General features: G+C 37.5%; 1 protein-coding gene across 1 annotated transcript in view; it reads left to right on the forward strand.

The window, feature by feature from the left end:
- Positions 1 to 25583, forward strand: part of TMEM132E (transmembrane protein 132E) — a 221485-nt gene that overhangs the window by 91710 nt on the left and 104192 nt on the right. The window contains exons 4-5 of the mRNA XM_053705417.1: positions 9730 to 9922; positions 17379 to 17522. Of these exons, the coding sequence (XP_053561392.1) occupies positions 9730 to 9922; positions 17379 to 17522 (337 nt within the window). The remainder of the gene's footprint in view (positions 1 to 9729; positions 9923 to 17378; positions 17523 to 25583) is intronic.

Below are 25583 nucleotides of genomic sequence, written 5' to 3' on the forward strand. Positions count from 1 at the left end.
CTGGCAGTTTAGGGGTTAATAGGTTTATTTAGTGGTAGTGATGTGGGAGGCCAGAGGTTTTGGGGTTAATAACTTTATTTGGTTGCGGCAATGTTGGGGAGCGGTGAAATAGGGGTTAATAACTTTAATATTGTTGTGACGATGTTGGGGTGCGGCGGAATAGGGGTTAATAACTTTAGTATAATGACAGCAATATCAGAAGCAGCACATTAGGGGTTAATAATTTTATTTATGTGGCGGAAATATCGGGAGCGGCAGATTAGGGGTTAATAACTGTAGGCAGGCGTTGGCGATGATCGGGGCAGCAGATTAGAGGTGTTTATACTCAGGGTTTATGTTAGGGTGTTAGGTTTAAACTGTATTTTCTTTTTCCCCATAGACATCTGTGTTACGGAGCTTTTGTTTCCGCGGATGCATGTGTTAGACTTTTTTTTTGCCGGCTCTCCCCATTGATGTCTATGGGGAAAGAATGCATGAGTACGTCAAAACACTGCTTTTTTTGGTGCGGTATGGAGCTCAATATCTCCATATCGCCCGTGCAAGCCGGATTTTTTTTAAATTGAAATGGCAGGGCTATAGGGGGTTGAATAACGCAACTTTTGTTGTGTTCTTTAGTTTCCCTATAGCGCTTAAAACTCATAATCTAGGTTACATTACTAAAAAAAACAACCTTACATTGCAAAAAAGAACAAACTGTAACATAAAATAAATAACAAATTACCAACAATAACAAAATAATTATGCCTATTTTAAACCCCCCCTGCAAAAAAATTTTTTTTAAAAATAAACTGCAAATAACCCTTAAAAGCAGCACACTGAATTTTGAATGTGAGATACCCCTTTTATATAGGGGTACCCTTGCATTCCTATTGGCTGATCTGCATTTTCAAATTCAAATCAGCCAATAGAAAAAGCTTTCATTCTATTGGATGATTTTAATTTGAACATGCAAATCAGCCAATAGGAATGCAAGTGTACCCTTATCTATAAAAAAGTGTACCTCACATTCAATAGTCAGTGTGCGGCTGGTGACCACATGAAGATCTGAAGATAGATGAAGACCGCTGCCACCGGTATGAAGATAAGAAGGTGGATTGCCGCCGGGATGAAGAAGGACCACTGCCAAGATGAACATGAAATGCTGCCGGGATGAAGATGAAGCACAGTGAAGTGAGTTCCATCTTGGGGTTTAGAGTTAGGTTTTTGGGTGGCTTTTTTTTAAAACTATTTTTTTTTTTTTTTTTTATCTGGGCAGCAAATTAGCTAAATGCTAAATGTTTTTTTTTTTATTTTAATAGTAATTGAGTTTGCGTGAGTAGGGTGTTTTTTCCACTTCTTTTCTCTATTGACTTATATGGGGGAATAGGTTATAGTGGGAGTGATAGTCTAAGATTAATTTTTACTTTTTAACTCGTAATACCAGTGCAACCCAACGAGCACAAAAGGTTTACCGCTAGCGCAATTAGCACTCTAGCGAAAGCGCTAATTAGCACTCCACTTGTAATCTAGCCCATAATGCATTATTTTAATAAGTGCAAAATAGTAAAATAGGTGTCTGCTATTATCTATATTAACTTAACTGTCCTGTGAAAAATGGAATACAAGAATTAGACTTAGATTTAGATGGTATTGTGGTAATGTTACTTATGTAATACAAAGTTGCCTGTATATGTGTTTTAATTATGTGATTATTTTACTGACAGCACATACCTAAGTAGTGCTGCACAGCTGCTTTCCCTATGGGTTGCCTGGTTCTAAAAATCTGCTCAAATCAAGTGATTCTGAGTTAAGAGTAACTTTGCTGCCATTATTTTATTCTACATTTATCAGTGTGTGTTTTTGTCTTGACCCATCATGCATCTGTGCCCCCATTTGAGTAATTTGTAGCCTTTTGTATGTATATTAATGTGAGTATCTAGAAATGTCCCTAATCCATCTTTGGTATCTGTATTTCTGAGATAACTTCACCATAAATATGATTAGCATATGTATATTTAAAAAAATCTATTTTTCATAATTAAATGTAAATACATATCTACCATGAAAAGGTGACTGACCTGTGTTATCCAATCTTGTTACATTGTAAAAGTATATTTTTAATAATGATGATCTTGTAAACATGACTGATAGACACAAAATGGAAGCTAAGAATTTGTAACCAACTCCCTCTTCAGGGCTTCACTAAGGTAACATGGATTCCTGCAGACTGTATAACTCCCCCTCACTTGAATAAATAAACCTATAGGTCACTATATTTTCTTGCATACCACAGTGATATATACATGCTTACACAAATATGGATTAGCAAATATAAAAAAAGAATTTTTATCCCTATAAATTTCATGAAAATGGTGAGGATTTAACTTTTATTCTTGGTAACATAACTTCCTTTGACCTGTAAACATAATAATAGCCCCGAGTTTCCTTCCTTAAAGGGACAGTTTACTTAACAATATTCTCCCCTTTAATTCATTCCCAATGATCCACTTTACCTGCTGGAGTGTATTAAATTGTTTACAAGTATTTCCATTACCCTTATATTGGCATTTGAATTAGTTTATTTAGCCTGCGGTATCCCCACCCATCCTGAAAGTTTTTGGCCACGAGGCCAAGCTGTATTAACACAGCCAGTAGAAGAAATTACACTCCCAGTTAGTTATAGAAGAGGTAATAAAATGTTAATTTTCCATTGTTCTCTCCAAGTATTGGCGATTGGTTTATGGACAGATATAAGATAAAGACGCAGATATATTTACACAATGTGATAAAGTAATGAGTTCTGATTATACCTACAAGCTCAACTCATTGTATTAGGTTGTGGCTTCAAAACACAAATCAGCTAAATTCATATACACAAATAAGCCTTAAAAAAGCAAATCTCATACATTTTATACTTTGCAGCTGGTAAAAAAAGTAAAAAAAAGTAACTTTAAAGTGACTCTTATTGCTCAAGTAAGATTTTCATGCTCAATAACACTCTGTAGCCTCCATAATAATTCCTGTGGTGTGAAAAAAACTTCTCTTTTAGAGCCTGTGGTTCTAAAATGTATTACCATGGTGAGAACAATCACACCAACCCTTGCTTGGTCAGACATCATTGACTGATCTAAGAAAATAGAATGTATACCTTAAATATGAGTTTTACCATTTAAATTCAATACATGTTTTTCTGCATAAATAGTAATGACTGTATTCATCATCACTCAGCATGAACACGGCTTTCCATAACATGGCCAATTTTAGCTGTAGCATTAAAAAATAATCAAATTTCATTGACTAAGACAAAACAGTTCAATAATCATTTGAAGCAAATAAACCATTTTATTGTGATCTTGTTAAGCTATCGGTAATCTATAGACCTGTGTAGTCACAAATCTTACATATGTGCAATGTTAAATACTGTTCAACTAGTGATATAGATCTATGTGTGGATTAGATATATCATTCTTCATAACACCATATTGCACCATGGAGGAAATTTTAACTTAAGTTTGAGTCTCTTTAGAAATATCAATAAATTAATATTGCTCTCTCTCCCCCTCTCTTTTGCTCTCTCTCTCTCCCCCTCTCTTTTGCTCTCTCTTCCTCTCTCTTTTGCTCTCTCTCCCCCTCTCTTCTGCTCTCTCTCCCCCTCTCTTTTGCTCCCTCTCCCCTCTCTTTTTTGCTCTCTCTCCCTCTCTTTTGCTCTCTCTCTCCACTCTCTTTTGCTCTCTATCTTTCCCCCTCTCTTTTGCTCTCTCTCCCCCTCTCTTTTGCTCTCTCTCTCCTCCTCTCTTTTTCTCTCTCCCTGTCCTCCTCTCTTTTGCTCTCTCTCTCTCCCCCTCTCTTTTGCTCTCTCTCCCCTCTCTTTTGCTCTCTCTCCCCCTCTCTTTTGCTCTCTCTCTACCCCCTCTCTTTTGCTCTCTCTCTCTCCCCCCTCACTTTTGCTCTCTCTCTCCCCCTCTTTTGCCCTCTCTCTCTCCTCCCCTCTCTTTTGCTCCCCCTCTCTCTCTCCCCCTCTCTTTTGCTCTCTCTCTCCCCCCATCTTTTTTGCTCGTTTTCTCTTCCCCCACTTTTGCGCTCTCCCTCTCTCCCCCTTCTCTTTTGAGCTCTCTCCCCCCTCTCTTTTGCGCTCTCTCTCCCGCTCTCTCTCCCCCTCTTTCATTTGTGCTCTCTCCCCCCCTCTCTTTTGCGCTCTCTCCCCCTTCTTTTGCGCTCTCTCTACCCCTCTCTTTAGCACTCTCTCTCTGCTCTCTCTCTCAACCTTCTCTTTTGCCCTCTCTCTCCCACTTCTCTGTTGTGCTCTCTCCCCTCTGTTTTTTGCTCTCTCCCCTTTCTTTTGCGCTCTCTCCCCTCTCTTTTGTGCTCTCTCCCCCTCTTTTTTGCGCTCTCTCCCCCTCTCTTTTGCGCTCTCTCCCCCTCTCTTTTGCTCTCTTTCTCACTCTCTCTTTTGCTCTTTCTCTCTCCACCCTCTCTTTTGCATTCTCTCTCTATCCCCCTCTCTTTTGCTCGCTCTATCTCTCTTTCCCCTCTCTTTTGCTCTCACTCCCCTCTCTTTTGCTCTCTTTCCCCTCTCTTTTGCTCTTTACACTCTTTTGCTCTCTCTTCCCCTCTTTTTTGCTCTCTCCACTCTTTTGCTCTCTCTTCCCCTCTCTTTTGCTGTCTCTCTTTCCCCTCTCCTTTGTTCTCTCCACTCTCTATTGATCTCTCAATAGAGATCTCATGCCCGTTCATGCCCCCTGACATGCCCGGTTATGCCCCCACCACGTCTGTTCCCATCCACCATTCTGGCGTGGACACTACAGAAGATCAGGTAGACTCTAAGGCCAGGTGTGTTTGTCCTTGCGCATGATAGCTTCGGACAAAAATACTTGGCCTTTTATATTATAGGATATTTTTTAATGCAATTAAACCTGCATAACACATGTATATTGATAAATCAAACTATTATTTGATGGCAATATCGCTCAGCATGAACACGGCTTTCCATAACATGGCCAATTTTAGCTGTAGCATTAAAAAATAATCACATTTCATTGACTAAGACTAAACAGTTCAATAATAAATTGAAGCAAATAAACCGTTTTTATTGTGATCTTGTTAAGATATTGGTAATCTATAGAACTGTGTAGTCACAAATCTTACATATGTACAATGTTAAATACTGTTCAACTAGTGATATAGATCCATGTGTGGATTAGATATATCATTCTTCATAACACCATATTGCACCATGGAGGAAATTTTAACTTAAGTTTGAGTCTCTTTAGAAATATCAATAAATTGATATTGCTCTCTCTCCCCCTCTCTTTTGCGCTCTCTCTCTCTCTCTCCCCCTCTCTTTTGCTCTCTCTTCCCCTCTCTTTTGCTCTCTCTCCCCCTCTCTTTTGCTCTCTCTCCCCTCTCTTTTGCTCTCTCTCTCTCCCCTCTCTTTTGCTCTCTATCTTTCCCCCTCTCTTTTGCTCTTTTTCTTGTATGAAGGACAGTCCACTAATTTCAGAATCTGTATCTATTATAGGGAACCCGTGTTTTATTCCGGGATTTCAGGAACAAATTGGTTAGTAGATGGACTACGTCGGGTCTGCAGTACCTATTACAATTTAGGGATCCAGAAACTACTGGGGTATATACTTTCGCAGCCTTAAGAACTCGCTACCAGCTTAAAAATACAGATTTTTATGCCTATTTACAGGTGCGGCACTGGTACACTGAGACCATCAAAGACCCTGCTAGAGAACACTTACACCCAGGTATTAAAATGGGCCTTGCTCTGTTCAAGGCAGGCAAACATGCCATCAGCTATTGGTATAGGATGGTGCTTCTCGAGATCGGAGAAGCGAATTTATTAGATATTTACTCAAAATGGAGTAGAGATATTCAAACTCTAGATCCTGATAAAATAAAACACAGTACAATTCTGGTGGAACATGCTACCTTATCTGCGTCTTGGCGAGAGTCACACTTTAAAATCATAAATCGTATTCATATAACTCCGGCTAGCCTAAATAGATGGTTTGGGAATTCGCTGCATTTGTGCCCTCGCTGTAGCTCTTTAGATGCCGACCTGGTCCATATGATTTGGAGATGTGCAAAGATTCAACAATTTTGGCGAAGAATCCAATTCTGGCTGAATAGGGTACTCTCTATCCAGATAGTATTGGAACTGCAACATACCATTTTCCTAATAGATCGGAGTGATCTTGTGGAATATGTCCCCAATATCGAGTTTATAAACACAGTAATTTTGGGAGGGAGATATCTCATTCTGAAAAACTGGAAATCTACAAGGGCACCAACAATTAATAACCTAACTTTCTTATTGCACTCCCAATACATATTAGAACAACTTGACAGCCTTAACACTGGAACAATCCAACAAGATAGATTTGAATGTAAGTGTTTAGAATTTATCATAAGATATAGAAATAATATAGAAAGATAGTTGAAAACGCTATTTTTTTTCTCTTCTTCTCTCTTTCTTTCCCGACTGACCGCCCCCCCCCCCCCCACCCACATCCCAACAGGACTGTCCAATAGGACGTGTTTGGATATGGTTAGAACCTAATAGTTGATATCACATCTGGTTTAATAAACTTTGATGCAGAAAGTGCTTGGTAGTAATTTTATGTTAATTAATGAAATATTATATTGCAAGGCTATTCGTGTGGCTTAGCTTCCTTAAAATTAGAGGTTTGCTTTCTTTGTTATATATAAAAATGTCTGCAACACTCTGTGATGTAACAGAATGAGGAGGTTCATGTGTCACTGTAGATCAATTGTTAGGATTACTAGTATTTTGATGTATGGATCTCTACTGTGTGAACTCTGTTGACATTTGGTGATTGTTATGTAAACCTCAAATAAATAATAAATTACAAATGTTAAATACTGTTCAACTAATGATATAGAATAGATTCATGTGTGGATTAGATATATCATTCTTCATAACACCATATTGCACCATGGAGGAAATTTTAACTTAAATTTGAGTCTCTTTAGAAATATCAATAAATTGATATTGCTCTCTCTCCCCCTCTCTTTTGCTCTTTCTCCCCTTCTCTTTTGCTCTCTCTCTCTCCCCTTCTCTTTTGCTCTCTCTCTCCCTCTCTCTTTTTGCTCTCTCTCCCCCTCTCTTTTGCTCTCTCTCCCCCTCTCTTTTGCTCTCTCTTCCCCCTCTCTTTTGCTCTCTCTCTCCCTCTCTTTTGCTCTCTCCCCTCTCTTTTGCTCTTTCTCTCTCCCCCCTCTCTTTTGCTCTCTCTCCCCCTCTCTTTTGCTCTCTCTCTGTCCTCCTCTCTTTTGCTCTCTCTCTCTCTCCCCCTTTCTTTTGCTCTCTCTCTCTCCCCCTCTCTTTTGCTCTCCCTCTCCCCCCTCTCTTTTGCTCTCTCTCTCCCCTCTCTTTTGCTCTCTCTCTCTACCCCCTCTCTTTTGCTCTCTCTACCCCCTCTCTTTTGCTCTCTCTCTCCCCCCTCACTTTTGCTCTCTCTCTCCCCCTCTCTTTTACTCTCTCTCTCTCCCCTCTCTTTTGCTCTCTCTCTCTCTCTACCCCCTCTCTTTTGCTCTCTCTACTCCATCTCTTTTGCTCTCTCTCTCCCCCCTCACTTTTGCTCTCTCTCTCCCCCTCTCTTTGCCCCCTCTCTCTCCTCCCCTCTCTTTTGCTCTCTCTATCTCTCTCCCACCTCTCTTTTGCTCTCTCTCTCCCCCTCTTTTTTGCTCGCTTTCTCTTCCCCCTCTTTTGCGCTCTCTCTCTCCCCCTTCTCTTTTGCGCTCTCTCTCCCCCTCTCTTTTGCACTCTCTCTCCAGCTCTCTCTACCCCCTTTCATTTGTGCTCTCTCCCCCCTCTCTTTTGCGCTCTCTCTACCCCTCTCTTTAGCACTCTCTTCTCTCTCTCTCAACCTTCTCTTTTGCCCTCTCTCTCTCCCACTTCTCTTTTGTGCTCTCTCCCCTCTCTTTTGTGCTCTCTCCCATCTCTTTTGCATTCTCTCCCCCCTCTCTTTTGTGCTCTCTCCCCCTCTCTATTGCGCTCTCTCTCCCCCTCTATCTCTTTTGTGCTCTCTCCCCCTCTCTTTTGCTCTCTTTCTCCCCTCTCTTTTGCTCTTTCTCTCTCCACCCTCTCTTTTGCAGTCTCTCACTCTCCCCCTCTCTTTTGCTCGCTCTCTCTCTTTCCCCTCTCTTTTGCTCTCACTCCCCTCTCTTTTGCTCTCTTTCTCCTCTCTTTTGCTCTCTCCACTCTCTTTTGTTCTCTCTTCCCCTCTCTTTTGCTCTCTCTCTTTTCCCTCTCTTTTTGCTCTCTTTCCCCTCTTTTATTCTCTTTCCCCTCTCTTTTGCTCTCTCCACACTCTATTGATCTCTCAATAGAGATCTCATGCCCGGTTCTGCCCCCACCACGTCTGGTCCCGTCCACCATTCTGGTGTGGACACTACAGAAGATCAGGTAGACTCTAAGGCCAGGTGTGTTTGTCCTTGCGCATGACAGCTTCAGACAAACACACTTGGCCTTTTATATTATAGGATATTTTTTAATGCAATTAAACCTGCATAACACATGCATATTGATAAATCAAACTATTATTTGATGGCAATATACAGTATGGCTGTTTTAATTATCATTCATCTAATAGTAAACATCATCAATATATTAAAGCAATAAGAAACTTTTTTGACCTACTTGAAAATTATATAAATTGTGCTACTGAATTTTGTGAATAAAAGTTCAATTATAAACTTCTATTTTATGATGAGTCTGTTTTAATAGTTGTCTTGACACACAAAATGTAACAACCTTTATAAGTGAAGAAATATTCAATGCTTTTGGATAAATGATTCATTGTGTCATAAATTATATAATCAGTCATTTCATTGATAAGCATGATCTCACAAAAAACTCAGTGTTGGACAGAAATTTATAATTCTGAAAGTTTTGTGCCTTTGTGTGATCACACAAATACTTTTCCCCTTTTATTGACAATATGTAAGATTTTGTGTGTTCATCTTATGTGTTTTCACATTTGCATATAAATATTTTTTACATGCTTTTGCAAATGCTTACAAGTTAAAAAAATGAAAACTATGTCCTGCTTTATGATGCAACCAGCATTTTTTTAGGGATTCCAGAAGAATTCAATATTTCAATTCTATTTAGAAATGAATATTTTGTGCCAATATTATTTTACAGAATGATTTCAAGAAAATCAGCTGAAACAGTATACACTATTTTTTTAACAGCTTTCAATTCTTGTTTATCGTAGATTTGGTTGACTAGTGTAAAATGCATTTACTTTTTATAGGGAATGATTGCAGTAACACAGTTAGGAAGCCACAGAGAACTTGCATTTTAGTATCTTAAAATATAAAAATGATTCTGTTATGTTTTTCTGCTGAAATCCCCCTCATATATGATATTTGTGCACTCCTCAGTCCAACTGACCACACCTGACTATAAGAATTAAAGGTACAATAAGAAAATATTATATTTGATAAAATAATCTTCACTGCTTGGTCAGGAAGTAAAAATGCTAAAATGATTTGTATTTAATAGAATGATTTGTAATCTTCATGTGTATGTTCTCAGGTGATCACACTTCTGTTGTTCAATATGAATTAATCAATTTTGTATTGGGCTGTTGTACTTATTTTGCATTCTTTTATTCTTTTTACTTTCTTTTCTGTACTGTTATAGTAAAGTCCTTATTTTCTTGCTTAATTTGCATTTATACTTGGGAGACAAATAAAGTTACTTTTTTTTATTCTCAGGAGTGATGATGCCCCTTATCAGATAATGCAATTGGATTTTGAAATGGAGAATTTCACCAGTCAGTCTGTCACAAGACGTATAATGTGGCACTTAGACTACAAGGGAAAAAATCCTCCGCCTGACCTGGAGAAGGCAGTGACTGAGCTAACAGTGATACAGAAAGACATCCGAGCTATCGTCCCTTTAGCAATGGTTAGCACTTAAGTAGTTTTCTCAGAATTTTAACACATCTTGTGATAGTTGAAAAGGGAGAAGAGAAGCGTCTTGCTTTCATTTTTACTTAATACATAGTATTTGTTAATTTTTCATCCTCTACCGTTTATTTTTTTTCCATTTTCCTTTAATTTAATTCTGAAAATAGTGAGCTTTTCAATTTCTGATAAAGGCAAAAGTACAGACTCAAAAAAACTAAAATTTCTTAATTCACGATTCAGATACAGCACATCATTTTAAACAACTTTCCTATTTATTTCTATTAGGTAATTAGCTTTGTCCTCTGAGTATCTTTTGTTGAAAAGCCAACTTGGGTAGACTCACGAGCAACAATGCACTACTGGGAGCTAGCTGCTGATTGGTGGCTCCGTATATATGCCTGTTGTCATTGGCTTACCCAATGTTTTCAGCTAGCGCTAAGTAGTGCATTGCTGCTTCTTCAACAAAGACTACTAACAAATTTCATAATAGAAGTAAATTGGAAAGTTGTACAAAACTGTATGCTCTAGCTGATTCATGAAGGAAAAAATCTGGGTTTCATGTTCCTTTAACACTGTTATGCACCACAGTCATTGGTTACATATTCTAGTGACACATTTGTACCTATTTGGTCTCAGCAGAGAAGGAAACTTAGGTTACAACATGATAGTGCCCTTTTCTTTAAGGACACTATCTGCTAGATTTAGAGTTCTGCGTTAGCCGTCAAAACCAGCGTTAGGGGCTCCTAACGCTGGTTTTGGCCGCCCGCTGGTATTTAGAGTCAGTCAGGAAAGGGTCTAACGCTCACTTTGCAGCCGCGACTTTTCCATAAGGCAGATCCCCTTACGTCAATTGCGTATCCTATCTTTTCAATGGGATCTTTCTAACGCTGGTATTTAGAGTCTTGGCTGAAGTGAGCATTAGAAATCTAACGACTCCAGCCGCAGCAAAAAGCCAGGAGTTAAGAGCTTTCTGGGCTAACGCCGGTTCATAAAGCTCTTAACTACTGTGCTATAAAGTACACTAACACCCATAAACTACCTATGTACCCCTAAACCGAGGCCTCCCCACATCGCCGCCACTCTATTAAATTTTTTTAACCCCTAATCTGCCGACCGCACACTTCCGCAACCTATGTTATCCCTATGTACCCCTAATCTGCTGCCCCTAACACCGCCGACCCCTATATTATATTTATTAACCCCTAATCTGCCGCCCCCAACATCGCCACCACCTACCTACTATTATTAACCCCTAATCTGCTGACCTGACCTCACCATTACTATAATAAAGTTATTAACCCCTAATCCGCCTCACTCCCGCCTTAATAACCCTATAATAAATAGTATTAACCCCTAATCTGCCCTCCCTAACATCACCGACACCTAACTTCAAGTATTAACCCCTAATCTGCCAACCGGACCTCACCGCTACTCTATTAAATTTATTAACCCCTAAAGCTAAGTCTAACCCTAACACTAACACCCCCCTAAGTTAAATATAATTTAAATCTAACAAAATAAATTAACTCTTATTAAATAAATTATTCCTATTTAAAGCTAAATACTTACCAGTAAAATAAACCCAAATATAGCTACAATATAAATAATAATTATATTAACTATTTTAGGATTTATATTTATTTTACAGGCAACTTTGTATTTATTTTAACCAGGTACAATAGCTATTAAATAGTTAATAACTATTTAATAGCTACCTAGTTAAAATAATTACAAAATTACCTGTAAAATAAATCCTAACCTAAGTTACAATTAAACCTAACACTACACTATCAATAAATTAGTTAAATAAAATACCTACAATTAAATACAATTAAATAAACTAACTAAAGTACAAAAAATAAAAAAAGAACTAAGTTACAAAAAATAAAAAAATAATTTACAAACATTAGAAAAATATTACAATTTTAAGCTAATTACACCTACTCTAAGCCTCCTAATAAAATAAAAAAGCCCCCCAAAATAAAAAAAATGCCCTACCCTATTCTAAAATACAAATAGAAAAGCTCTTTTACCTTACCAGCCCTTAAAAGGGCCTTTTGCGGGGCATGCCCCAAAGAATTCTGCTCTTTTGCCTGTAAAAAAAACATACAATACCCCCCAACATTACAACCCACCACCCACATACCCCTAATCTAACCCAAACCCCCCTTAAATAAACCTAACACTAAGCCCCTGAAGATCTCCCTACCTTATCTTCACCACACCGGTATCACCGATCCATCCAGAGGAGGCTCCGAAGTCTTCATCCAAGCCCAAGCGGGGGCTGAAGAGGTCCATCATCCGGCTGAAGAGATCCATCATCCGGCTGAAGAGGTCCATCATCCGGCTGAAGAGGTCCATCATCGGGCTGAAGAGATCCATCATCCGGCTGAAGAGGTCCATCATCGGGCTGAAGAGATCCATCATCCGGCTGAAGAGGTCCATCATCGGGCTGAAGTCTTCTATCAAGCGGTATCTTCAATCTTCTTTCTTCCGGATCCATCTTCATCCCGCTGACACGGAATTAAGGTAGGAAAATTCTGATTGGCTGATGGAATCAGCCAATCAGATTCAAGTTCAATCCGATTGGCTGATCCAATCAGCCAATCAGATTGAGAAGGGAACCCCAAGGGGAACCGTGTGCGGGGTGCGCTGAAAAAAGTTAATACGTGGTATTGGTCTAAAAACAAACCATAAAGTTCATGTGAGTTGGTAGTGCTGAATCTTGCACTCAAAGATACTGGCGGCAAACGCTCCTCTGGTCTTCGGAAAGGAGATATCTGTAATTAGGGATAAAAAAGAGAGGGCGCCACATAGGGTGATATTGTAGGATCAAAGTTCAAATGGGTAATTATTATCGTCGCTTACCGGAGAACGATGCACCGTATTGTAACCGGTGCTGACAGGCAGGCTAACACTTTCAGTGGTTAGCACACTGGGTGGCCTCCGGCAGGTTGTACACAGCTGGTACTCAGCGTTCACTTGATTGGTGTGCGTCTGTGCGGCTGCAGCTAGCGAGTCAGACACTGTGATGGATCAGACAATTTCGAACCTTTGTCAGGGAGGAAGCACTGCAGTGGATCGAATACTTTGACACCTTAACCAGGAAGGCTCAAAAGAGAACAAAGGACAACTTCCGTATATAAAATAAATGAATTTTATTCCATACAAACTGCTACGCGTTTCTAGACCTACACCGGTCTTTTCATCAGGCATACAAACAATGGATACAAATTTTTTAAAATAACAATCTTATATACAATTAAAAACGGAAGTTGTCATGGTTTTCAGCAATAACCAATGGGCTGAAAATGGATACTCTGTATCCCATTTGTGCTAATTAGGCTAAGTCACCTGTAAATATCATTAACCTTTGCATTATAAATCCTAAAAAACCCATAAGTATAAATGTTTGAAAATAAAACAATTTCTACATCAGTTTAAAGCGTCCCATAACAATCTGCTACAATTATCGCTGATGTGTTGGAGTAAACCTACATGAACATTTTGCAATATAATGTGTGATTCGCATATCTAAATGAAAAATAAATAAAAAGTAAAACTATTTCTAACAGGTTGGGACAATTTAAAGAGTCTCATCACAATTTGCTGCAATTAACCCTGAAGTGTTGGAGTCAGCATCAATAAAAATTTACAAAAAAATGTGTGATTCGCATATCTAAATGCAAAATAGATAGTATGTGGTTTTATTTTGACCGGGTTATCAAACATAAGTTAAATTAAAATTTAAAATTGTCAAACCACCACTGACTGAATGACTGAAAGATTTACTGCCATGTTTGATGTATTGACAAGAGTTACAACTGGTTTTTCCACATTTGTATGTTCCTTGTAGACCAAATATGCCATTTTTGGTTTGTGTGTTGTTATTGAATCTGTGTTGTACATGTTTGACTATTTTGCTTGGTGCTAGTTTACTTCTCAAGGTGGGTGCCCTCCTGTAAACTATCTTGGGTCTGTCTTGTACAATGTTTTTTAATACCGGATCCCTTTGAATAACGTGCCAATGTTTAAGTATTATCTGATTAATTTTTTGAAAACTGTTGTTGTATTGTGTAATGAACATAGTCTCATCTTGGTTAGTTGAACTCAAACATTTCTAATTTAGATATAACACACATCACACTTTTTACATACACTCACACATACATCAGTTCTTTTTATGTTATGCTATTATTATTACTGTTTCAGAATAAGACTAAAACAAAACACTCCTGAAGTGATTAAACATGAGTCATTCAGTCAGTGGTGGTTTGACAATTTTAAATTTTAATTTAACTTATGTTTGATAACCCGGTCAAAATAAAACCACATACTATCTATTTTGCATTTAGATATGCGAATCACACATTTTTTTGTAAATTTTTATTGATGCTGACTCCAACACTTCAGGGTTAATTGCAGCAAATTGTGATGAGACTCTTTAAATTGTCCCAACCTGTTAGAAATAGTTTTACTTTTTATTTATTTTTCATTTAGATATGCGAATCACACATTATATTGCAAAATGTTCATGTAGGTTTACTCCAACACATCAGCGATAATTGTAGCAGATTGTTATGGGACGCTTTAAACTGATGTAGAAATTGTTTTATTTTCAAACATTTATACTTATGGGTTTTTTAGGATTTATAATGCAAAGGTTAATGATATTTACAGGTGACTTAGCCTAATTAGCACAAATGGGATACAGAGTATCCATTTTCAGCCCATTGGTTATTGCTGAAAACCATGACAACTTCCGTTTTTAATTGTATATAAGATTGTTATTTTAAAAAATTTGTATCCATTGTTTGTATGCCTGATGAAAAGACCGGTGTAGGTCTAGAAACGCGTAGCAGTTTGTATGGAATAAAATTCATTTATTTTATATACGGAAGTTGTCCTTTGTTCTCTTTTGAGCCTTCCTGGTTAAGGTGTCAAAGTATTCGATCCACTGCAGTGCTTCCTCCCTGACAAAGGTTCGAAATTGTCTGATCCATCACAGTGTCTGACTCGCTAGCTGCAGCCGCACAGACGCACACCAATCAAGTGAACGCTGAGTACCAGCTGTGTACAACCTGCCGGAGGCCACCCAGTGTGCTAACCACTGAAAGTGTTAGCCTGCCTGTCAGCACCGGTTACAATACAGCCAATCAGATTGAGCCTGCATTCTATTGGCTGATCGGAACAGCCAATAGAATGTGAGCTCAATCTGATTGGCTGATTCCATCAGCCAATCAGAATTTTCCTACCTTAATTCTGATTGGCTAATAGAATCAGCCAATTTGAATTCGAGGGACACCATCTTGGATGACATAATTTAAAGGAACCGTCATTCGTCGGGAAGTCGTCGGCCAGGATGGATGTTCCGCGTCGGCGGGATGAAGATGGATCCGGAAGAAAGAAGATTGAAGATGCCGCTTGATGAAGTCTTCATCCAAGCCCAAGAGGGGGCTGAAAAGATCCATCATCCAGCTGAAGAGGTCCATCATCGGGCTGAAGCCAGATGATGGATCTCTTCAGCCCAATGATGGACCTCTTCAGCCGGATGATGGACCTCTTCATCCGGATGATGGATTTCTTCAGCCCGATGATGGACCTCTTCAGGCCGATAATGGACCTCTTCAGCCCGATGATGGACCTCTTCAGCTGGATGATGGATCTCTTCAGCCCCCGCTTGGGCTTGGATGAAGACTTCGGAGCCTCCTCTGGACGGATCGGTTATACCCGGCATGGTAAAGATAAGGTAGGGAGATCTTCAGGGGCTTAGTGTTAGGTTTATTTAAGGGGGGTTTGGGTTAGATTAGGGGTATGTGGGTGGTGGGTTGTAATGTTGGGGGGGTATTGTATGTTTTTTTTTACAGGCAAAAGAGCAGAATTCTTTGAGGCATGCCCCGCAAAAGGCCCTTTTAAGGGCTGATAAGGTAAAAAAGCTTTTCTATTTGTATTTTAGAATAGGGTAGGGCATTTTTTTATTTTGGGGGGCTTTGTTATTTTATTAGGGGGCTTAGAGTAGGCGTAATTAGCTTAAAATTATTGTAATATTTTTCTAATGTTTGTAAATTCTTTTTTTATTTTTTGTAACTTAGTTTTTTTTTATTTTTTGTACTTTAGTTAGTTTATTTAATTGTAGATAATTGTAGGTATTTTATTTAATTAATTTATTGATAGTGTAGTGTTAGGTTTAATTGTAACTTAGGTTAGGATTTATTTTACAGGTAATTTTGTAATTATTTTAACTAGGTAGCTATTAAATAGTTATTAACTATTTAATTGCTATTGCACCTGGTTAAAATAAATACAAAGTTGCCTGTAAAATAAATATAAATCCTAAAATAGCTACAATATAATTATAATTTATATTGTAGCTATATTAGGGTTTATTTTACAGGTAAGTATTTAGCTTTAAATAGGAATAATTTATTTAATAAGAGTTAATTTATTTCGTTAGATAAAAATTATATTTAACTTAGGGGGGTGTTAGGGTTAGACTTAGCTTTAGGGGTTAATAAATTTAATAGAGTAGCGGTGAGGTCCAGTCGACAGATTAGGGGTTAATACTTGAAGTTAGGTGTTGGTGATGTTAGGGAGGGCAGATTAGGGGTTAATACTATTTATTATAGGGTTATTGAGGCGGGAGTGAGGCAGATTAGGGGTTAATAACTTTATTATAGTAGAGGTGAGGTCCGGTTGGCAGATTAGGGGTTAATAAGTGTAGGTAGGTGGCGGCGACATTGGGGGCGGCAGATTAGGGGTTAATAAATATAATATAGGGGTCAGCGGTGTTAGGGGCAGCAGATTAGGGGTACATAGGGATAACGTAGGTGGCGGCGGTGTACGGAGCGGCAGATTAGGGGTTAAAAATAATATGCAGGGGTCAGCGATAGCGGGGTCGGCAGATTAGGGGTTAATAATTGTAAGGCTAGGGGTGTGTAGACTCGGGGTACATGTTAGGGTGTTAGGTGCAGACATAGGAAGTGTTTCCCCATAGGAAACAATGGTGCTGCGTTAGGAGCTGAACGCTGTTTTTTTTTGCAGGTGTTAGTTTTTTTTCAGCTCAAACTGCACCATTGTTTCCTTTGGGGGAACGTTTTTGAAGCTGGCCGCATCCGTAAGCACCGCTGGTATTTAGAGTTGCAGTGGCGGTAAATATGCTCTACGCTCCCTTTTTGGAGCCTAACGCAGCCCTTCTGTGAACTCTAAATACCAGCGGTATTTAAAAGGTGCGGGGGGAAAAAAAGCATGCGTAGCTAACACACCCCTTTGGCCGCAGAACTCTAAATCTAGCGGTATATGTTTTAATATTTAAATAATATAATAAATGCAATACATGCACAGTATTCTCAAACTAACCTTGTCTTTCAAGTTCTCATTATTTTAACTCCAGGATTCTGTTTTCTCTGTTTATTAAGTATCTTTGGCATTAAATATTATTTTTTATTCCTTTACAGGACACAGAGATCATTAACACAGCAATTCTGACAGGTCGAACAGTATCCATCCCTGTTAAGGTTCTGGCTATTGAGACTAATGGAGCTATTACAGATATTGCTTCTCACGTTGAGTGCAAATCCAGTAATGAGGATATAATCAAGGTGAGAGATTTGAGCAGATCTGATATATTTTTAGTAAAGTCATTCTGCTTTCTATTCTTATTTTCATTTTACATATATGTTTCGTGACTATACATTTTATATAGATGCAGTACATGCACCGTGCTTCTGAATCCATACTTTAAAGGGACAGTCAACACCAGAATTGTTGTTGTTTTAAAAAGATAGATAATCCCTTTATTACCCATTCCCCAGTTTTGCATAACCAACACAGTTATAATAATATACTTTTAACCTCTGTGATTAACTTGTATCTAAACATCTTCTGACCGCCCCCTGATCACATGACATTTTATTTATTATCTATTGACTTTCATTTTAGCCAATTAGTGCAGTGTCTGCCACAATCCATGGGCGTGATCACAATGTTATCTATATGGTTTAGATGAACTAGCTTTCCCCTGCTGTGAAAAGCAAATAAAAAAGCATGTGATAAGAGGCGGCCTACAAGGGCTTAGTAATTATCATATGAGCCTTTCTAGATTTAGTTTTCAACTAAGAATACCAAGCAGAATTGGTGATAAAAGTAAATTGTAAAGTTGTTTAAAATTACATGCCATATTTGAAACATGAAAGTTATTTTTGGACTTGACTGTCCCTTTAACTATATATAGGGAGTGCAGAATTATTAGGCAAGTTGTATTTTTGAGGATTAATTTTATTATTGAACAACAACCATGTTCTCAATGAACCCAAAAAACTCATTAATTTCAAAGCTGAATATTTTTGGAAGTAGTTTTTAGTTTGTTTTTAGTTTTAGCTATTTTAGGGGGATATCTGTGTGTGCAGGTGACTATTACTGTGCATAATTATTAGGCAACTTAACAAAAAACAAATATATACCCATTTCAATTATTTATTTTTACCAGTGAAACCAATATAACATCTCAACATTCACAAATATACATTTCTGACATTCAAAAACAAAACAAAAACAAATCAGTGACCAATATAGCCACCTTTCTTTGCAAGGACACTCAAAAGCCTGCCATCCATGGATTCTGTCAGTGTTTTGATCTGTTCACCATCAACATTGCATGCAGCAGCAACCACAGCCTCTCAGACAATGTTCAGAGAGGTGTACTGTTTTCCCTCCTTGTAAATCTCACATTTGATGATGGACCACAGGTTCTCAATGGGGTTCAGATCAGGTTAACAAGGAGGCCATGTCATTAGATTTTCTTCTTTTATACCCTTTCTTGCCAGCCACGCTGTGGAGTACTTGGACGCGTGTGATGGAGCATTGTCCTGCATGAAAATCATGTTTTTCTTGAAGGATGCAGACTTCTTCCTGTACCACTGCTTGAAGAAGGTGTCTTCCAGAAACTGGCAGTAGGACTGGGAGTGGAGCTTGACTCCATCCTCAACCCGAAAAGGCCCCACAAGCTCATCTTTGATAATACCAGCCCAAACCAGTACTCCACCTCCACCTTGCTGGCGTCTGAGTCGGACTGGAGCACTCTGCCCTTTACCAATCCAGCCACGGGCCCATCCATCTGGCCCATCAAGACTCACTCTCATTTGATCAGTCCATAAAACCTTAGAAAAATCAGTCTTGAGATATTTCTTGGCCCAGTCTTGACGTTTCAGCTTGTGTGTCTTGTTCAGTGGTGGTCATCTTTCAGCCTTTCTTACCTTGGCCATGTCTCTGAGTATTGCACACCTTGTGCTTTTGGGCACTCCAGTAATGTTGCAGCTCTGAAATATGGCCAAACTGGTGGCAAGTGGCATCTTGGCAGCTGCACGCTTGACTTTTCTCAGTTCATGGGCAGTTATTTTGCGCCTTGGTTTTTCCACACGCTTCTTGCGACCCTGTTGACTATTTTGAATGAAACGCTTGATTGTTCGATGATCACGCTTTAGAAGCTTTGCAATTTTAAGAGTGCTGCATCCCTCTGCAAGATATCTCACTATTTTTGACTTTTCTGAGCCTGTCAAGTCCTTATTTTGACCCATTTTGCCAAAGGAAAGGAAGTTGCCTAATAATTATGCACACCTGATATAGGGTGTTGATGTCATTAGACCACACCCCTTCTCATTACAGAGATGCACATCACCTAATATGCTTAATTGGTAGTAGGCTTTCGAGCCTATACAGCTTGGAGTAAGACAACATGCATAAAGAGGATGATGTGGTCAAAATACTCATTTGCCTAATAATTCTGCACTCCCTGTATATATATATATATATATATATATATATATATATATATATATGGCACTCTCCGGTATTAAATCCAAAGTTTTTTCTTTTTATTGTGACGTTTCGGGGTATTTAGCCCCTTCCTCAGACAGAAACAAACATATACAACACACATCAAACTTACCCTCCTATATACCCCACAAAGTGCAAATGAATTTGCTTTTTGTGGGGTATATAGGAGGGTAAGTTTGATGTGTGTTGTATATGTATGTTTCTGTCTGAGGAAGGGGCTAAATACCCCGAAACGTCAAAATAAAAAGAAAAAACTTTGGATTTAATACCGGAGAGTGCCTGTCTATTTTTGAAGTGTGGATACGAATGTTCAGGAGCACCCTGAATAAGTGCCTTATTTTTTTGGAGAGTGCTGGTCTATAATTGAATGAAGTATATATATATATAAACATGTTTCTTAGCAATGTGAAAGGCAATTTATTATTTTCAAAGTTCTTATTGTATGTACCAGTTGCACTCTTGTTTTATTTTTGTAACCTTATCTACTTTATACATACTCACTATCCTTTAAGGGACAGTAAACACTTTGGGCCAGATTACAAGTAGATCACTAATTAACTCTCCTGATCAATCGTTAGCTGCACTAGAAGTTAAAGGGACAGTTTACTCAGAAATTTTCTCCCCTTTAATTTATTCCCAATGATCCACTTTATCTGCTGGAGTGTATTAAATTGTTTACAAGTAGCTCCTTTGCCCTTATATTGGCATTTGAAATAGCTGATTTAGCCTGAGGTATCCCCACCTATTCTGAAAGTTTGTGGCCGCAGGTCCAAGCTATAAATAAGCTTTGTAAACACAGCCAGCAGAAGAAATTACACTCCTGGTGGGATATGGCAGAGATAAGGTAATAAAATGTTGATTTTCCATTGTTCTCTCCAAGTACTGGTGATTAATTTATGGACAGATGTAAGATAAAGAAGCAAGTATATGTACACAATGTGATACAGTAATGAGATATGATTATACCTACAAGCTCAACCCATTTTATTAGGTTGTGGCTTCAAAACACAAAATCAGAGCTTTAATATACACACAAAAAACCTTAAAAAGCTAATTTTTATATAGTTTTTACTCTGCAGTTGAAAAAAAAAAGCAATTGTAAACACATTAAGGGAAAAACTATTTTTCAGTATACTGTCCCTTTAAACTTTTTGTGCTCATCAGGTTGTGCTGGTATTATGAGTTGAAAGTAAACTGTTTTTGCTTGTGCGCTAACCCGATGAGAGCAAAAAGCCAAACTTAGAATATCACGTGCGCGTTCACGTATTCCCACATAGAAGTCAATGGAGCAAAAAAAGTGGAAAAAACCCTAACACTCTATTTGCACACAAACCCGATCACATATTCTCATGTGCACTAACCCAACATGAAATATTAATATCTTACTTTTCAATGTTCTTCACAAACAGGAATATGTTCTATTTAGTAGTACATATATATATATATGTGAGATGTTTTTGGTACAATATATATATATATATATATATATATATATATATATAAAATTAGATAATTGTATAGCGCACAACTTTGAACTTAATCGACTCGCAGCACTGATAACAGGTATTATTATTACCCAACTTAATGGTACTGTATATATATATATATATATATATATATATATATATATATATATATATATATATATATATATATCCATAGCCTGTTGGCACCCTGGCAGCTGAATTTGAAGGTGTGAGTTCGCTCTACTTTGGAATATATATATATATATATATATATATATACACACACACATGATTATATATATATATATATATATATATATATATATATAGCAATATCTATTTAGAAATACATAGAATATATTCCCCTAGGTGCAGAACATTGGAATGCAAAATATTGGAACATTGGAATGTGAAATATTTACAGTATAACACTTTATATGTTTGAATTTACTTGACTGCAAAGGGCTCCAATGCACTTCTATATATGTCTATTTATGTGTACATATGTATTTATGTATTTATGTGTAGATATGTCTGTAAATACATTTTTACATATATTGATACATAAACACATATGTACACATATATAGACATATATACACATACACTCACCGGACACTTTATTAGGTTCACCTTGCTAGTACCGGGTTGGACCCTCTTTTGCCTTCAGAACTGCCTTAATTCTTTGTGGCATAGATTCAACAAGGTGTTGGAGATATTCCTCAGACATTTTGGTCCATATTGACATAATAGCATCAGGCAGTTGCTGCAGATTTCTCGGCTGCACATCCATAATGCGAATCTCCTGTTCCACCACATCCCAAAGGTGCTCTATTGGATTCAAATCTGGCAACTGTGGAGGCCATTGGAGTACAGTGAACTCATTGTGATGTTCAAGAAACCAGTTTAAGATGATTTGAGCTTTGTGACATGGTACATTATCCTGCTGGATAATCCTGCTGGTAGCCAGAAGCTGGGTACACTGTAGTCATAAAGGGATGGACATGGTCAGCAACAATACTCAAGTAGGCTGTGGAATTTAAATGATGCTCAAGTGGTACTAAGGGGCCCAAAGTTTGCCAAGAAAAAAATCCCCCACACCATTACACCACCACCACCACAAGCCTGAACCGTTGATACAAGGCAAAATGGATCCATGTCTTCTTGTTGTTTATGCCAAATTCTGGATGTTTGCAGCTGAAATCAAGACTCATCAGACCAGGCAACATTTTTCCAATCTTCTATTGTCCAATTTTGGTGAGCCTGTGCAAATTGTATCCTCAGTTTTCTCTTCTTAGCTGACAATAGTGGCACCTGGTGTGGTCTTCTGCTGCTCTAGTCCATCTGCTTCATGGTTTGATGTGTTGTGCATTCAGAGATGGTATTCAGCATACCTTAGTTGTAACAAGTGGTTATTTGAGTTACTGTTGCCTTTTTGTTGCCTTTCTCGAACCAGTCTGCCCATTCTCCTCTGACCTCGGACATCAACAAGGCATTGTCGTCCACACAACTGTCACTCACTGGATATTTTCTCTTTTTCAGACCATTCTTTGTAAACCCTAGAGATGGTTGTGTGCGAAAATCACAGTAGATCAGCAGTTTTTTAAATACTCAGACCAGCCTGTCTGGCACCAACAACCATGTCACGTTTAAAGTCACTTAAATCCCCTTTCTTCCCCATTCTGATGCTCTGTTTGAACTTCAGCAAGTTGTCTTCACCATGTCTAGATGCCTAAATGCATTTTTCACACAAAGTTATGGGTAAAGTACAGGTGTTTTTATTTTATTTATTGTTTATTGTGTAAAATGTGGCTGAATTATTTTGGTGGAGCCAATAATTAAAATTTTGATTTTATGCAGACTTTGTAATCTTTTTTTTTCCTTTCATGTAGCCAGTTTTACCTATCAGCCATCACTTTTATATGTCCCTAGGGTTAATTGAGTGAAATTGAAATGAGCCCACCCCTGTTAAAAGGAACCATTTTTTTCCCTTCTTTCCTCCTTGTCTTCTTTTCTCCTATTTTTTTACATCTCATATCAACAGCCTCTTTTCTTCTTAAAATGTATTCCCCATTGTCTTATGGTTATCTATGTTCCACCTTCTACATTTTCCACCTTCCAGCTATTTTTTAATGCTGAGAATAAAGTGAAGCTAGGTGAAAATAGGGATGGCATAGAAGTGTACATTTAAAAAATTAAAAGTGACTTAAGCACAAAAATTGTTATTGTTTAAAAAGATAGATAATGCCTTTACTACCCATTCCCCAGCTTTGCACAAAAAACCATGGTTATATTAACATACTTTATAACCTTTAAACCTCTAAATTTCTGTCTATTTCTAAGTCCCTAAAGATAGCCCCATGATCACATGCTTTTATATTTGCTTTTCATATCAGGGGAAGCTAGTTCATGTGAGTCGTATAGAGAACATAGTGCTGACACCCATGGATTCTAACAACACAGCACTAATTGGCTTAAATGCAAGTCAATAGATAAAGTCATGTGATCAGGAGGCAGTCAGAAGATGCTAAGAAACAAGGTAATCACAGAGGTAAAAAGTGTATTAATATAACCATGTTTTCTGTGCAAAACTGGGAAATGGGTAGTAAAAAGGGATTATCTATATTTTAAAACAATAACATATTTTTAGTTACTGTCCCTTTAAGGAACATTATTCTCCTATCTGAAAGAGATTGAGGTTTTTTTTTTAATATTTGTTTAAGCTGATAACCCTACTTTTTCCCCTTAGGATATAGGGAACTTGTTCACAAACATATGTATCCTGCTGTTTTCAATGTACTGACTTTCCATTTTCATAATACGGAGGTTTAACATCTGCTCTTTATATATAAAATAGACTAATTTCATTACAATATCCAAATAACTACACATTTTAAGCAATGGTCACATGGCCATGTAAGAAAACTTGAACTTGCCCTCAATCTTCAGATGCCATGGCAAAATTATGTTCAAAGTTTGTGTCGTATCTCTACAAGACTGGATGAAATAAGACTGAAATCAGGTTTTTAGGCTATTGCAGAAAAGAACATGCCAATTAAATCACTCTCCTTTTGGTAAGTAAATCAGTACATAATAGCCATGCAATATGTTAATTGGTCTTGTTCAAATATTATTCTATGTGAAAATACATTTAATTTTCACAACTGTTTATATAAATGTAATTGTTTCTATAAACATACTCATCTTTCTACTAAAGATGATATGCTATTGGTGCCACAACCTACAATTTCAAATTTGCATTTACAGAGACTGTTTCATACTCAAAGCTCTAGAATAAAAATGTGTGCTTTAAGAGATATGATGTAATAGAGCAAATTAACCACAGTGATCTGTAATTGGCACAAGTGTCACATTTTCCAGCAGAAGTTTTATGACTGAATCTTACTGCATTGGAATTGCTTGCAATTGGGCAGTATTAAAACATGTCCTTAAAGATAATGGTATCCATGGATACCTGCTACACTTTCCTTTGAACAAAATCCAACTTGCTCTGTATGCAGAATCAAATCACTCACACATTTTACTTAAAGTGCTTTTCCTTCTACTTGTTTAACACAAGTGCAAATTTGTCACAAAGATTAGAAAGGTCAACTTTAAAAGTCACACTAACATATAATCATAGACTGGCAAGTTCGTATTTATGTTCAAATAGACTTTCTGAGCACAAAGGCATGTGTTTTGTGATTCAGCTTCTGAATGTCTGAGTCAAGCAATTGTTATTGCTTTGAGCATTTAAAATTTAGGGCAACGAAAGTATATAACAGTCGTGTTCCTTTGCTGCATCTAAAAACCCTTTTTTTTTTAAATTTAAAATATATTCTAGGTTTTTATTTTTATATTCCAGTTCTAAATAAGATTACCTTTTCATTATGAGAAGTGATCAATGAATTTTCAACACACATTTCATCTTAATTTAATTAACACAAATGCTGTATTTTTTCATGTCAAATAAAATATTTTAACATATTTATTAGCTACTATTTTATGTAGTTAAAGGGACATGAAACCTAAAATATTTATTTCATGATTCAGATAGAGCATATACATTTAAACAACTTTCCAATTTACTTCTGTTATCTTATTTGCTTAGTTCCCTTGATATCCTTTGGTTTAAAAACATATCTAGATAGGCTCAAGAGCTAGAAGCTAGCTGCTGATTGGTTGCTGCACATATATACCTCTTTCCTTTGGCTTACCAATGTGTCGGGATATCTCCCAATAGTGTATTGTTTTTCCTTCAATAAAGGATACTAGGAGAATGAAGTAATATAAGTAAATTGGAAAGTTGTTTTAAAATGGATGTTTTATCTTAATAATAAAAGACAAAATGTGGGTTTCATG

The sequence above is a fragment of the Bombina bombina genome, chromosome 3 (genome assembly GCF_027579735.1).
Source record: "Bombina bombina isolate aBomBom1 chromosome 3, aBomBom1.pri, whole genome shotgun sequence".
NCBI lineage: Eukaryota > Metazoa > Chordata > Amphibia > Anura > Bombinatoridae > Bombina > Bombina bombina.